The 15494-nt window shown below is 45.1% G+C and overlaps 1 protein-coding gene across 4 annotated transcripts in view; it reads left to right on the plus strand.

The window, feature by feature from the left end:
- The window catches only part of MYH10 (myosin heavy chain 10), a 93429-nt gene that overhangs the window by 52656 nt on the left and 25279 nt on the right, over window positions 1-15494 (plus strand). For 2 of the 4 annotated variants that reach the window (XM_061360009.1, XM_061360010.1), the window contains 11 exons: window positions 881-973; window positions 4322-4385; window positions 5438-5536; window positions 6303-6446; window positions 6717-6812; window positions 8446-8564; window positions 9134-9286; window positions 9674-9847; window positions 11259-11432; window positions 14082-14196; window positions 15222-15284. In XM_061360009.1, the coding sequence (XP_061215993.1) occupies window positions 881-973; window positions 4322-4385; window positions 5438-5536; window positions 6303-6446; window positions 6717-6812; window positions 8446-8564; window positions 9134-9286; window positions 9674-9847; window positions 11259-11432; window positions 14082-14196; window positions 15222-15284 (1294 nt within the window). The remainder of the gene's footprint in view (window positions 1-880; window positions 974-4321; window positions 4386-5437; window positions 5537-6302; window positions 6447-6716; window positions 6813-8445; window positions 8565-9133; window positions 9287-9673; window positions 9848-11258; window positions 11433-14081; window positions 14197-15221; window positions 15285-15494) is intronic. The other 2 variants (XM_061360011.1, XM_061360012.1) reach the window with 1 other exon arrangement.

A 15494-nucleotide genomic window follows, 5' to 3' on the forward strand; every position in this document is an offset into this window, starting at 1 on the left:
GCTATAAGTAATTGGAAAAAGCAGGTTTATGCACACAATCCCAGTTTTTGAGACGACATTCCAGACAGCTTCGCTTTCCTTTTAGTTGTTTAAAACCCATCCTTCAGAGCAGGAAGACAGTTTCATGTTTTCCTATGTTCATCCATGCCTCCTGGGCTCATGGAAGCAGCACAGACTTTTTGTGTTACTAGATCTCTTAATGGATAGCAATCCTAAAAGCCGCTGGGCAATTTCCATAAGAGAAGTGCAGTGATTCCTACATCCATTGGCTTGAATGTCAAAAAATGTTTAAAGAACTGCATTAAACCCCCTGAATGGAGCAATCTGAATGTGATCTTTGTACCTGGTGTTGCTCCATCCCCGTTCTGGCACGTTCTGGGGTTCATTCGAGGTGTTGCAATGATCCTGTGTGTGGCTGACTGGAAGTGAGGATGTCACTGATTCGAAAGCAGGTTTGAAACTGAGTATTCCAATGTAAAAATCACTAAATGGGAAGTTTAGAAATGACGTTACACTTAAACCAGTTAAATTAGTTTTTCCCCTAAAGCACTCCAAGTCTGTGCCTAATTTCATTTGCCCTAAATGTGAGTTTTCCATGTTCAATGATTTTCAGCATCCATCAAGTCCTCTTCAGTCACTGCTCTGCGTGTGTGTAAGACTAAACCCACCACCAAAACCCCCACAAAACACAAAAAATACCCCCAAACCCACATTCTTTACCGGATGGACGAGACCAGCAGCAGATTTAGAAGTGAAGAGCAGTGAGAGGCCCTTGTGAAGGCAGTGTCCCTGGGTCATGGCTCTCAGGAGGCAGCAGGACGTGGGAATGTCATGCGTCCACTGTTCTGATGTCTGTCTGTTTTCTCTGTGTGGCTTTCAGGGGGAGCTGGAGCGTCAGCTTCTTCAGGCGAATCCCATTCTGGAATCCTTCGGGAATGCCAAGACAGTGAAAAATGACAACTCCTCCCGCTTTGTGAGTGACTCCTTCTCTCCTTAGAGTCTGGAAATGTGGGTTACTGTTTATGGAGAAAATCTGTGTTCAGGATTTATCCAATATCAGAAGCTGACTTTGTTCTCTCATCATGAGATGAATCCAGGTTCTCTCACATCTCTTTCAGCATTGTGCAGGGGCTGCAGAAGACTCCCCCTCACGGGCTTTTGCCAAAACTTGCTTTATTTTATCCAGTTTCTAATTTTAACCATCCTTGAGCTGACAGTGGTGTTCATGCCATAGCAAATAAACTGTGCCATAGAGCTGACCTGGGCTTGCATGTACAAACTGCTGCTGAGTACTGTCAAGTATTAATAAGGGCTATGGCATCGATGCTGAGTTCAGCTAAATATGGAGGCTTCTTGTCAATAGCTGCCGCTTTATCAATTGATTGGTTTAGAGAGAACATTCTTCACTTTTGGAAAACACAGAAGTTGCCTGTAATACCTTCTCTAAAGTCCCATGTCCTTCTGTCCAGCTGATTTCCTGGAGGGAAGTCTAAAAGGCAGTGTTGGGCACCTGTAGCTGGGTGATGTCTTTGGTGGGTTGGTGCCTTCTCTTCACATACTGTTCTGGTGGCCAATAACCACTTCTGATGGGTTCCTTTGTTGTAAAAACAGTGGTGGAACTGGGGGAAAGAGTATTTACCACTTGGGAACACTTCCTTTCCTCTGAAGTGGGGAAAAAGCCACACTGCCTTTTCAGCTTCCCTCCAGTACATCCCGATTGAGGGGAAGGCTGGGTTAGTACAACTGTAAAAGGAGATACGAAATAGTTTTTCTTGTGAGAACAGAAGTGAAACATACAGAACAAATGAAGTGTTTCTTGGCTGCCTGGGGGTTTCAACAGTTGCTTGGATTTGGAATGTATGAACTCAGCTCCGGTGATAAGGACTCTGGAAAACTCTATGACTAAATCCCTCTGCCTTTTCAGTCGAGAAGGGAGAGCAGAGCACTAGAGAAATTCAATGTTGATCATTTTATAGCCACATTATTTACAATATTGCTTGATGCTTACACATGTTGGGTGTAGGATTTGTAATATCAACAGGTTTCACTGCACGATGTTTCTTCTTTGTTACGTGGCTTGAATCCACCAAAGGCCGTGCTAATTTAATGAGGATACTTTATTCCTAAGAGATGTTAGCATCTGGTTTGTGTTACTCTGGCGTCCACATTGCCATCATGAACACGCTCACTTGGCTGTTCCAGCTCTGGCTTTCGAAAGGAGTAGGTTTAATGCACTCCAGATGGTGGCATCTCTTGCAGGAAAAATAATCTTTAGTAACAGCCACTTTAAAACCTGACTTAAAGAATAGATCTGTCCTTCCCCCAGGGGAGAAGGGCTGTTGTGTACAGGCCTGACAGCTTCACTGTGCCTGAGGAGGAGGCTGGCCTCTGCCCCATGTGCTGATAGCACCAGACAGGGATGAAATATGGCCAGCCTCAGAGCAGGGTTTATTCCTTTTTCCCTCTACCAAAGGCGGTGTTCTCTTGTGGCGCAGGAAAGAAACTCTCTTAGTGGGAGGGGGGGACCTTGTTGAGTTCATGGTTTAGAGCTAAGTGCTTCCTTCTGATGTGGTTTTTCCAAAGCCACATACTTAGTTCTGCAGCGATAATCTAAATAGAATTCAGTTGTTAAATGACCACCGCTACAGTCTCGAACTGATCAATTCAGATTTCAGAGCCAGAATTGCTTGTGCTAGCTAAAAGGGTGTATTAATATTTTGCTTTTAAGAAGATGAAGTAGATAAGTGACTTCTCCAATTCAAACTTCAGTGCTGATGGTCCTTTGAATCAGGGAGCATGCGGGTTCCCCTTTCTGGTGTGTCAGCTCATCCAAGGACTGCGTTTCCTCTCCGTTATTTCTGTTCAAGGAACTGGTAACTTGCCAGCAGACATTAGGTAACTTGTGAGGGTGAAGCAGAGTGAAGTGACTCTGAATTACATCAGAAAAAGTCCCTGACTAGACCTTACATAGTGCTTCACGTTTGTTCCTCCATGTAATGTGGCAAATGAAAGCCATGTCACTCCGAGAAGGCTCTGTGGTACCTGGTGCAGGGGGGATGCTGTCAGCCACCATCCTTGAGGTGCTGGTTCCGACACACACGTTGCATGTCACGTCTGTTGGCTGAATTTCAGTGTCACTTCGCTCTTTGCAGCAGTTATAAACACAGTTCTCTGGAGCTTCTACTGGGCAAAAAGTATAAATGCTTCAGTCTCAAGGTGGGCTTGGAGCATTCTGTGCCTGCACACCCGGAAACTCAAGTTCAAGTGCTGGTCCCTGACAGGGCGTGCTTGAAAGCAAGCCTTGTTCCTCAGCGTGCTCACTTCAGTGCCCTGGTGTTCCACCTGAGCTGCAGGTTCAGCAGTGGGGAGGAAGCACTGAAGCCAATTTAAAGTATTCCACCAGGTTTCTTGAAACTTGAAGAAGTCTCTTTGAGTTGCAAATGCACATCTGCAGTCACAGAGCAGCTGCTTCAAACTCAGCAAGGGCTGGAACTCCCTCTGGGTTCACTGGTGTGGTTGGGGAGAAACGTGGTCCCTGATACACACAAATCTTTCAGATGTGAATGGGCTTTACCAGGGCAGCTGCAAGGTTCTGGTGTTCTGGTGACAAGATGCACTAGCTCAAATGATCACAGCCACTTGCTTGTCAGTCTGTAGCACAGCAGCACACAGAACCACAGACTGGTTTGGATTGGAAGGGTCCCTGCCCATGGCAAGGGGTTGGAACTGGATGAGCTTGAAGGTCCCTTCCAACCCAAACCAGTGTGTGATTCTAGGAATATATCCACCTGCAACCAGTTTCCTTCCAAGAGCCCTATGTGTGTCTTTACTTGGTCCTTTAAGGAAGAAAGGAGATGTATGTGGAAGGAACAAATTTACTGTCTTATAGTCCGTTCTTTACCAACTGCTGGAGAAGAGAGGCCGTGCAGGTGGGGCCATCCTGGTTGTGGAAAAGGAAGTGGAAGGCTGGTGGGCTGGGCTGGGCAGCACATGTGATTTGGGATTGCTGCAGATAAAACCCCTTTAGCCACCAGTGGGGTTGCTGTAGGAATATGTGCACTGAAACACCTCAGCTTTACTTCCAACCTCGGGCAGCTGCGCTCAGAGAAAAGCTTTTTCTAAGTCTGGAGCACTGGTTCTTTGATCTTTAGGAAGTGTAACATGTGCCAGTGAAACGGTGGCTGAGCACATGGAAGGGGAGAGATTGATTTGAATCTGTGTGAAATGCTCATACAGGTGCCAGCAGGGCTGCGTTTGTGTGGAGGCAGCGTTGGTGTCTTAAAACACCACTCATCACCAGAATAATCTCTTTTCTTTCCAGGGCAAGTTCATAAGGATTAACTTTGATGTTACTGGTTATATCGTTGGGGCCAACATTGAGACGTGTATCCTGCTTCGTGCCACGCCACTGTGCAGTGCAAGTTTCCCCATTGTTTTGCTTTTAACCCTGGAAGCCATTGGAATGCAGTGAGGGGTGACCACATTCCTACATTCCTTTCTCTCTTCCTTTATTTCAAAATAGCTGATCAAGTATCCCAAAGTCAGCGTGCTTCCTCATGCTTGGACGTTGGATACTCCAAAATGTAGCACTCTGAGACCTGCTGGGTTTTCAGACCAGCCTTAAACTTAGGGCATCTTAAATAGGGAAACCATTCCAAGTGTTGCTCTACCAACAGTTTTAGAAGAAAAGCTCCTTCCTGAAGCTGCTGAGCCACTGCCTTGTGGCAGGAGCTGGGGTTTGCTCCTGTCAGTGCTGCAGGAGCAGCTCTGCGCCTGGAAGGAGCTGGTGCTTCTTATGAAGTGACAGAGCTGGAAGTGCTGGCACACGTTCCAGTTTCTTAGGTCTTCTGGAGATCAGCGTAGGTCCAAAGACACAAGACCTACCAGCAGTTAATACTGAAGCCTAATTCAGTTTTAGCTTTAAGGTTTGATTTTATTTATCATGGCATGGTTTGTATTGGAAGGGACCCTAAAGCTCATCCAGCTCCAACCCCTGCCACAGGCAGGGACCCCTTCCACTGGAGCAGCTTGCTCCAAGCCCGTGTCCAACCTGGCCTTGAGCACTGCCAGGGATGGGGCAGCCACAGCTTCTCAGGGCAGCCTCTGGCAGTGTCCAATCACCCTCACAGTGGGTGAAAAGCTGCTCCTTCACTTAACCTTCAGCTGGTCCGTGCAGACACTTGTCACTGCGTGTAGCAGGGGAATGTGGTCAGCATCCAACAAAGGAGTCTGCTGAAATTAAAAGTGAGCTGCTACCAGTGTGAAACTGAAATCTTTTATTTAAAGTTACTGAAGGTTCATATTGGACATGGTCCTGGCATTGCTATTCAAGTTCTGTTTGCTCTTAAAGTAATTTTATAACCTCCTTTGAACTTTTGTTTTGCATTGGGTATTTTTACCCCCAAACTGTAGAAGATCCTTGACTAGTTAAAATCAGACTTGTTGGAAAAGTCTCGTGCTGTTCGTCAGGCTAAGGATGAGCGGACGTTTCACATCTTCTATCAACTACTCGCGGGAGCCGGAGAACACTTGAAGTGTAAGTTGAGAATCTCATTTTGTAAACCTGTTGTCTCTGTGTGCCGGGCTTGTCTGCTCAGTGTTACACAGTGGTGCTGGATCTCCTCTTTGGTCTTCAAGCAGGGAGTGTTAACTGAAGGCTGAGGAGCTGGGTGCCTCTGGTTTGGAATGGCTGGGCTTTATCCAGTTTGCTGTCACACACGTTGAGAGCAAATGGCTCCTGCCTGACCCCATCCAGTTCAGCGTGTCCCTGCCTGGGAGTCACTGGATTGAAATCTTTTTCTCTCCTTTTCTCCCCCTCTTTGGTAACTGGGTATTTCTGTTAGCTTGTGGTAAGTGAAAGCATAAAACAGTGCAGACTTAGAGAACTGATGCACTCTTTCTCACCTGTATTAGGCAAATGGGTGTGTTACCCTTGCTGTGGTAACCATTGATACCCAGCACCGTGTCAGTACCTCCCAGTAGAGACACTTGGTTTAGGGTATTCCTAATAGGGGTTTGAGATGATGCTATATCTGAGCCAGGTAAGGTTCTGTCTACAGGCTTAATGCGTTAAAGAGCTGATGTGGGTTGCAACGGGTAGAGGTTCTGGAAGCTGGCTTCAGCTTCTCAGGTGCGCTCATACTGTAGAATTTCCAAAGCTGGTGAAACACCTCATAGCTTTATTTGAGGAATTGGGTTTGGAATGCATTGTTGGTGCATTTAGTGACACCGCAGTCAGCGTGGCTGTGAAGAGCTTCACTGTCTTCAGCTTATTTTCATGTCTCTTCCCCTTGCCCACACAGCTGACCTGCTGCTTGAAGGATTTAACAACTACAGATTTTTATCTAATGGCTACATCCCCATTCCTGGGCAGCAAGACAAGGATAACTTTCAGGAGACTATGGAAGCAATGCATATTATGGGATTCTCACACGATGAGATCTTGTGTAAGTTACTGAGCCTTTTAGATGTTCAGAGCTGCTTTCCTCTCACGCACATGCACCCACACTTGCTGATTTCACATTGCTTCAGTGTCGTGACAGCCTGCAACAAACGTTTGCTTAACTCAAGTAGAACGGAATTAAAGCTTTTTGCCCCAAAAGTCCAAACAGTCCTTGCTGAACTTATGCTTTGAATTTGGAAGGACACAAGTAGTGAAAGGAAAGCGTAAGCTGAGCCCTCTCCAGTTAACTGTTGCACGTCCTTTGTTAACACAGCAATGCTGAAAGTGGTGTCTTCAGTGCTGCAGTTTGGAAACATTTCCTTTAAGAAGGAGAGAAATACAGATCAAGCTTCTATGCCAGAGAACACGGGTAAGTTGATCACGTTTGTGTGGCTTCATGCACTGTGGTTTCCTTCCCACCGCTCCAGTGCATGTCCTCACAGAGCAGGCTTGTGAGCTCCTGTGGGAGCATCCTGTGCCAAAGAGGCAGTAGCCAACGGGCGAGTGTTAAAACTCTCCTCTTCCACCCTTGTCATTCAGACAAATTTAAGTATCCATCAACAGAGTTGATGCTGTTTGCATTGCTTCTCCACTTGGCACAGTATTGCAGTTGGAGTCTTGTTTATTGCTGTCTACAAAGACAAGCACTAGGAAAAAGTGCACTCTCAAATCCCTGTTTTCTTTGGTTCTTGACAGCAGTTTTCTTGCCAATGTAAGAGCCCTGGAGCCAAACACAACTTCATAGTGAAATGGCTGAACATAGGAATGCTGTGTTTAGAAAACTCTTATTTCTGAAGTGGCACGTGGCAGGGATGGGCAGTGGGACTGGGATGGAATTTGTCAGTCGGTACCCACCATGCAGGCAGGATTTCTTCACACAAAAAGACTGCTGCTGGAGCAAATCTCAGGTTTTCAATGTAGTGCTTCAGTGCCAGGCTTTTGAATGCTCTCATGGGAGTTAGCTTCGAGAATTGACCTTGGTGGAAAGAGCAGCAAGAACCATCACCTGCAGGACCTGCTGTACATGCACAACTCCAGTTCATGCGTATCTCTTAGTTTTGGGATTATCCCAAATGGCTGTGCCAATGTAAGGTGCTTGCAGTGTCCAAAATGTTAGGGGGTGGTTTGCTGTTCAGGGTGCTCCAGCAAGCAGGAATGGACTCAAGGCCAATAGCCATTGAGTTGGTATTTGGCAGAAGGTTGGCACTTGGAGTTTTGCAGCAAGGAAAAAAGGTTGGGTGAGAGATCAGGTTGTTTGGCTTTTAGCACCAGCTCAGATGTCTTAAATCCTTGTAGTTTGGTGGTTTCTCTTTTGCTTGGCTGGTTGTTTGAAGATCCTGACTGCCTGCCACCGTAGGTTGTAAGTTCTGTCTGATGTGCTGGTGTGTGTTGTCATACTCAAAGCACAGAAATATCCTTCACGTAGCTATAGGGAAATGAGTGCTCAGTTTGTGTCACTACCCTCATTTCCCTTGATTTAGTTGTGTGTTGATTCATGAACCCTTCCACTGAATACAGCCTGAGAATCTCAACATTAAGAGCAAGTAGTAGTGTTGTTATACCAGGAAAACAAAACAAAGGCAGCAGAAGGTGCGTTTTTCACATTGACAGTAAACCCAGGAGCTGTCAGAGGACAGGGATCAGGGTTTAAGTTCCTGCAAGGTGGTGTGAAGGGTTTCTAGGAGTTTGGAATCCCGAGCACCTCACCTGCTGGGCAATGGATGTAGGGAAAGGGATTGATGCAGCAAGAATGTGTAATGCTGGAGTGAGCAACGCATCATTTCAGATAGAGAATTTCACAATGGGAGAGTTCATGCTGGGTAAGTGGTGTGGAGCCAGGGATGTCCATGGGATGCTCCAGCCTCAGGCAGATGGGCATTGCCCAGGCTCTACTGCCAACAGCAAGTCAGGTCTTAAGCTGACACTTGCCAGTACTTGGTTTTGCGGCTGTTGCTGCTGCTGTGAAGGATTTTAAGTGTTTCCATTGATTCTTTGCTCTCCAGTCGCACAGAAGCTCTGTCATCTGCTGGGAATGAATGTCATGGAGTTCACCCGGGCCATCCTGACCCCGCGCATCAAAGTGGGCAGAGACTATGTCCAGAAAGCCCAGACCAAAGAACAAGTAAGTTTGTGTGCGTTCAAGGTGAAGTGAAATTGCACCTCATCCTGATTAGCTCTTAATAGCAGTCGTGGAATCCCTGCCTGGTTTGTATTGGAAGGGACCCAAAAGCTCATCCAGTTCCAGTGCCCTGCCACAGGCAGGGACACCTTCCACTAGAGCAGCTTGCTCCAAGGCCCCTTTCCCCCCACCCCGTTTGGATTAAATGTGTACTGCCGCTGACCTTGTTTAAGCTTTACTGCCTTTATTAGATGTTCTTATGTGGTAAAAATCAGTAGCAGAATAGAAGGAACCTTCCCCTTTCCTTGACCTTCTGTTGGTTTCATCCTTTACTCTCAGTGTTGTCTGTATCAAACACATGGAGAGCTTTTGGTGTTGTATGGAACAATTTAAAAACACATTTTTCATAACATTAATCAAACTCCGTTGGGTTTTACTCCTTGTTTTCATTCCTCTGTGGTATTAACACCATTAAACTTCTTGTGTTCCTTTGGTTTTTGGGATAACATCCGTGTCTGAGTTCTTTTGATCACTTCTCCAGGGTAAATAAATGTTCCTGTTTGGATTTCCAGGCAGACTTTGCAGTGGAAGCTTTGGCAAAGGCCACCTACGAGCGCCTCTTCCGCTGGCTTGTTCACCGCATTAACAAAGCTTTGGACAGGACCAAACGACAGGGAGCGTCTTTCATTGGAATTCTGGATATTGCTGGATTTGAAATCTTTGAGGTACTTCGGTGCTGCTGATCAGACCTTTTTCCTTCTGCTGTTAATGTGCATTCAGGACTAACTATAGAGCCCCTGAATGCATCGCACACCAAGTCTGCATCAGGGTTTGATGCTGTAGCATTCAGATGCTTTGACAACCCTAAATAAAAGTGCCAAAAAGTTGTACTTGAGTCTAAATTGTTCTTTTATATGTATGTTCTTTCCTACTGTTAGTTTAATTGCATGTAACAGGGGGGACAGATTTGCATCATGCCTTTCCCAGTTTTCTTTACATTTGAATGTTGCAGAGTTTGGGGGTATTTCCTTGTAAAGTCAGGTTTTTGGCTTCCAGCTATGTGATAAATCCTGTCACTGCATTATTCTTGCTTACTAATGTTATTCTTGCAGTTGAACTCCTTTGAGCAACTCTGCATTAACTACACCAATGAGAAGCTTCAGCAGTTATTTAACCACACAATGTTTATCCTGGAGCAAGAGGAATACCAACGGGAGGGTATAGAGTGGAATTTCATTGACTTTGGACTGGATCTGCAGCCTTGCATTGACTTAATCGAAAGACCTGTAAGTTTGTGCATTAAGGATGCTCTGAGGACAAGGGGGTAGACTTCACAGTGTGTCTTTTACTGCATTATAGTGTACAGGCATTTCTTGTGGAGCTGTCACAAAAAGGGAATGATCCCGAATGCCAAAGTCTACAATTCTGTGTGTTAGTGGAAGAAATTATCCTCATGGGATTTGCCCTGATGCTAGGGCAGAATATAGAACTAAAGGTGCTATTTGCATACTTTTTTGCCATGGTACTAATGAAGTCCGTTGGACTATAGAAGCTTTATAGGGGCTGAGTTAGAAGCTTTTCAAGGCTTACGGTGAGCTTTTGCAGTTGGGATCAACAGGAACATTCCTGAAGCTTCCTTTAGGGTAGAGTTTTCCCCATAAATTTACCTTGCGAATAGGAAACCAGGTGGTTTTAATCACTGTGCTTTTTAACATATTCTGTTTGCTCAATATGTGGAAGCTAAAAAGGGCTTCAGAGAGCAGGAGGACTGGTTGGAGAGAATGAAGATCATCACTGCTGAAAGTTATAATTCCTCAAACCTTGAAACTGCTTAAAATTATTTGATGCCCTTTGAAATAAAACCATTGCTCTCTGCGTTCCTGTGTGTGTATTCTAAAATACACATAAGCTGCCAGTGATGCTGTGCAGTGGTGCTGTGCATCGTGAGAAGCAGCAAAGCCTACAAAATATGTCCTTGTTTCTCTCTAGAGTAGGAAAAGGGCAATCTTGTTTCAATAAAAAGGTTTGTATGTTCTGTGTGGAACTTCAGAAGGTTCTGCCTCTTTGGAAGGTAAAAGCTGTGCCAGAAAGCTCAGGGGTAGGTGTCAATGCTTTCAGTAGGCATCAGGTGTTCAGGGGAACATGCAAAAATGCATGAAGTTAATAGATTTTTGCTCTATTTTGTTTGAAAGGCAAATGTCAGCACTTCAGAATTGTTCTGTACATGTGAAGCCATGGAATAGCATATAGAAACATCTCTTCAAATGTGCAGACTTTGCATTCCCTAAAAGCTTCTAAAGCTTAAACCATTTTATAAACCCTTTACTTCTTTTATCATCACTTCCCTGTGTACAGCTCTAGAATACAGATGTTGGTTGCTCCATACTTCATTCTAAGAGCAAACAAAGCTTCAAATGGAGAGCTTACATGATGTGGAAAGGGAAGGAGTTAAGTGAAAGACAAGGCTCTGGGCAGCTGTAGATTGGGTCTCCATATCCATTGGAATGAATTTGTTTGAAGCAGTCACAATGTCCTACACTGAGGCGGGTTCCCCCAAAGCTTGTGTTAGTTTAAATCAAATCTGAATCAGTTTAGATAACTTCTCATTGTGGTATTGAATAGTGTGTTCTAAATACTGACATATTGAAGTATATGTAGAGAAGATATTAACACAGATAAAATCCACCTGAATTTCAGGCGAATCCTCCTGGTGTGTTAGCTTTACTGGATGAGGAATGCTGGTTCCCTAAAGCTACTGACAAGACATTTGTGGAAAAACTGGTCCAAGAGCAAGGAACCCACTCCAAGTTCCAAAAGCCAAGACAGCTGAAGGACAAAGCAGATTTCTGCATTATTCACTATGCAGGGAAGGTAAGGGCTAAATGTGAAATACTTGCTTTGGAGAAAGCACTAAGCACTAGAGCTACCTGGTGTAGCCAGGTGGCCTTGTTCATTTTTCTTGGACGCATTCAGGAGAGCTTGGATGGAACTTTTGTTACCAAATAAAACTGGAAACTAGAATATCCTATTAAATTAAGGAAACATTTCGGTTTCCTTTAACTTTGTCCTTAGGCCGTACAGGTGAGGGTTTTTTTCAGGACTATAGAATCTCTTCTGACTACCTTTGTGACAAGTTGATGGTATTGCTTGGCGCAGACCTGTGTCAAGTACCTTTTGCACTTTATATCCTCAATTCCCACAAGACTTTCTGTAAATCCCCTCATGTAGGTAAGCTGATGCCTTTTCATTCTTACTCTTACTTCAATCTTTAGTTTCCTGCTGAGGGGAACAGAGCTCGGGTGCATTGTGAATGGGCCCATGAAATAACAGCAGTTTTTGTGTTTGTTGGATCCTTCACGATCACCAGGTCTGTTCTGTAGGGCTGTGCTATATAATTCTTTTCCTAAAGAGTTAAACCTTAATCACAACACCAATTTTTGCCCTGTTCTGTAGGAGAAAGACCTTGTGTAAACTGAGTAAGAGCTATCCTTTAATTTTCATTCAAGGACTAATGGCTTCATGTTACTTATTGGATTCTGTCAGTGGTGCCAAGCAGATACCTGTGGCAAAAGTTGAAATAAAGAAATGGTCAGCTCTAGATTCTCCAATACAAGAGGGATGTGGAGGCCATGGAGCTGCTGTGAGGGCTGGAGCAGCTCTGCTCTGGAACCAGGCTGAGAGAGCTGGGCTGGGTCAGCCTGGAGAAGAGAAGGCTTCTGAAGGGGAGACCTGAGAGCAGCTCCAGTGCCTGAAGGGGCTGCAGGAAACCTGGAGAGGGGCTTGGGACAAGGGATGGAGGGACAGGGCAAGGGGAATGGCTTGAACCTGCCCGAGGGGAGACTGAGCTGAGCTCTTAGGCAGAAGCTCTTCCCTGTGAGGGTGCTGAGGCGCTGGCACAGGGTGCCCAGAGAAGCTGTGGCTGCCCCATCCCTGGCAGTGTTCAAGGCCAGGTTGGACACAGGGGCTTGGAGCAAGCTGCTCCAGTGGAAGGAGTCCTTGCCCGTGGCAGGGGTTGGGACTGGATGATCTCTAAGGACCCTTCCAACTCAAACCAGTCGGGGATTCTGTGATCCACTTTGTTGTATCAGTACTTAAAACAGGTACTTATTTATAATGAAATCGTCCCTGTTACTGCACTTAGTACTCAGTTACCTTTAGGTAATCAAAACGAAGTAAAGCAGCTTGTGCCTGGCTGCTGGGAGTGGCTGTTCTGAGGAAGGGTTGACTGCTGCCACCCCAGTGTGGGTGTTTCTGGAATACCAGCACCCCATGTCATCCTCTGAGAGAGCCATTGATTTTTTTCTGCAGGAGTGTGTGTTCCTTCAAAACTGGAATCGTTTGTAAAACAGCTTTTCCTGCAAGAAGAGCTAAGATAATGATCTGAATTGGTTTTGGATGTTGGAAGCATTTAGGTTTTCCTTGCAAAGCCCTTATTTAAAAATAGAAACCTCTGAGTTTAGTTGAAGTGAAACCATACTTGTCTCTACAGAGGATTTGTTGGACTTGGGGATTTTTAGGACTCTCTTTTGGGTTGTGATGAAACCCACGTTGGTGTCATTGAGTTCTCAGCTGCTGAGCTATGGTTTAATTGCGAACCACAGAATGGGTTCTTTCAAGATAAGAGCTTTGTTTGCTTTCTTTGTGGAACAAAGTGTTGAAGTACAACTGCTACAGTGAAATTAAGCTGATTCATGCTGTAGCACATCCTCCATTTACTCTCTAGTCATTTAAAGGAATTAGGATCTATACTAGAGTTCTTTTTACATCATTGCACTGATCAGGGAAACTTTGTTTTGGCAATGGCACTAGAATGTAACAGCTATTGGTAAGCAAAAATCCAGACTCCTTAATTTTTAAGAAACCACAAGGATGATAAAGGGCTGGAGCACCTCCCATGCAAAGACAGGCTGAGAACATTGGGGCTGTTCAAACTGGAGAAGAGAAGCTGTGTGGAGACCTCAAAGCAGCTTCCAGTGTCTGAAGGGGGCTACAAGGATGCTGGAGAGGGGCTCTTCATCAGGGACTGCAGTGATAGGACAAGGGGTGATGGGTTCAAACTGAAACAGGGGAAGTTCAGGTTAGATCTAAGGCAGAAGCTCTTCCCTGTGAGGGTGCTGAGGCGCTGGCACAGGGTGCCCAGAGAAGCTGTGGCTGCCCCATCCCTGGCAGTGCTCAAGGCCAGGTTGGACACAGGGGCTTGGAGCAAGCTGCTCTAGTGGAAGGGGTCCATGCCCATGGCAGGGGGTTGGAACTGGATGCGCTTTAAGGACTCTTCCGACCCAAATCACTCCAAGATTCTATGGTTCTAAAACACCCATTTTCTCTTTGAAAAGAATACTAACTTTCTGTGATTCTTGGAGCTGTTCTGAGGAGGCACAACTCACACGAAATGAGCATCAAGAAGAGACTAGGAGGAAAACATCATTGTAGTATTCTGAAAGCTTTCTTTTTGCTGCTTTTGAGTCGGAGCCTGCAGCTGATGTGGTGCCTCTGCTCACCTGCCCCTTGGCTGCTCCACAGGTAGACTACAAGGCAGATGAGTGGCTGATGAAGAACATGGACCCCCTGAATGACAACGTGGCTACACTTTTGCACCAGTCTTCTGACAAGTTTGTTGCAGAGCTCTGGAAGGATGGTAAGAGCTCATGTTCTGAGCACACACATGTCATCAGCCAGTTTTACTTTGCTTGATGAGGTTGTTGTGTTGGGGTTTTTTGCCTGTTCCCTTCTCACCCTCCACCTCTACACTGTAAATACCTACAGCGTTTTCTCTATTGTTCAGCACCAAAAGTACAACAAGGAAGCTGGATTGCACCTGCAGTCCCTCGCACATGTACCATTTCTGAGTAGCTGCTTTTCATGGTCATTATTTGAACTGATATTCACTTACGACTTGTTACCCTGTGTCAAACTTCATGTAGAATCTTGTCTACAACTTGTAGCTGGACTTGCAGCAGTGGTGTCTTGAGTGTAGGCAGCTCTAGTGCTTCTTGCTGCTACTCAAATGTTGCCTTCTGTCAGCAGTTGTTTTATGTGCAGTGGGGGGTGGTATCCTGGGAATGTGCATCTCCTAAATTAAAACTCATTAACAGCCATACTAGTGCTTAGATATTGTGCAGTAAAACCAAATGCCATGTATTCCTGTCTAAACTGGGAGGTGATGGTTAGCTGGTCTTCCTGCACACCAGCTTAAAAGTACCAAAATACTCCAAGAAGGAGAAATAGCCAAGTATTTAGCAGGGACGTTTCTGATTTTAACGTCACAGGATATTGAGTATATTTCCTTGTCACAGTATATAAATCCTGGAGTTTCTTATTTGAGGAGGGAAATTAAGATTGTGACACAGATGATGCTGTAGGTTAATACTGGGTTTCCCTCTTAGTTGGTTCAGCTACAGAGAGCAGCTTTAAGGAATATATAAAGAACTTTTTGGTTGTGGATCTGCTCCATTCCTTTTAAGTACACGCACAGAAGCAAACTGTTTTGGTTCAGATATTCCAAACCTGCTTCACAGACAATTGTAATGTGTATGGGATATGTTGTGGCTTTTGTAGCAGTTAAGTCTGTTTGCAATTGATAAACCTGTTGTGTATACTAACTGAAGTGTCTTGTGTATCTGCTCTTCTGTCTTTCTGTTTTTTGCTGTTTCTCTGCCTTAGAGATTCAGAATATTCAGAGAGCCTGTTTCTATGACAGTATTACTGGTCTTCATGAGCCACCAGGTGAATGGATATAAAAACAGTAGGCCAACCAAAGGCAGGGCTGTCGTCCCTACAGGAAACCCATTTTTGCTCGTAGGCTTGCATGAACTTCTCATTTCATGCTGAATTTAGGTATACCTCCACCAGGCAGGTGGCCTTTGAGTGCATACCTATTGCTGCTGCATACATATAGCATCTGTATTTTATGCATTGCATTGAAGCATTGCAGAT

Source organism: Neopsephotus bourkii, unplaced genomic scaffold (assembly GCF_033783945.1).
Source record: "Neopsephotus bourkii isolate Nb327-2 ecotype Australia unplaced genomic scaffold, CSIRO-AGI_Nbou_v1 NB_1003, whole genome shotgun sequence".
NCBI classification, from domain to species: Eukaryota; Metazoa; Chordata; class Aves; order Psittaciformes; family Psittacidae; genus Neopsephotus; species Neopsephotus bourkii.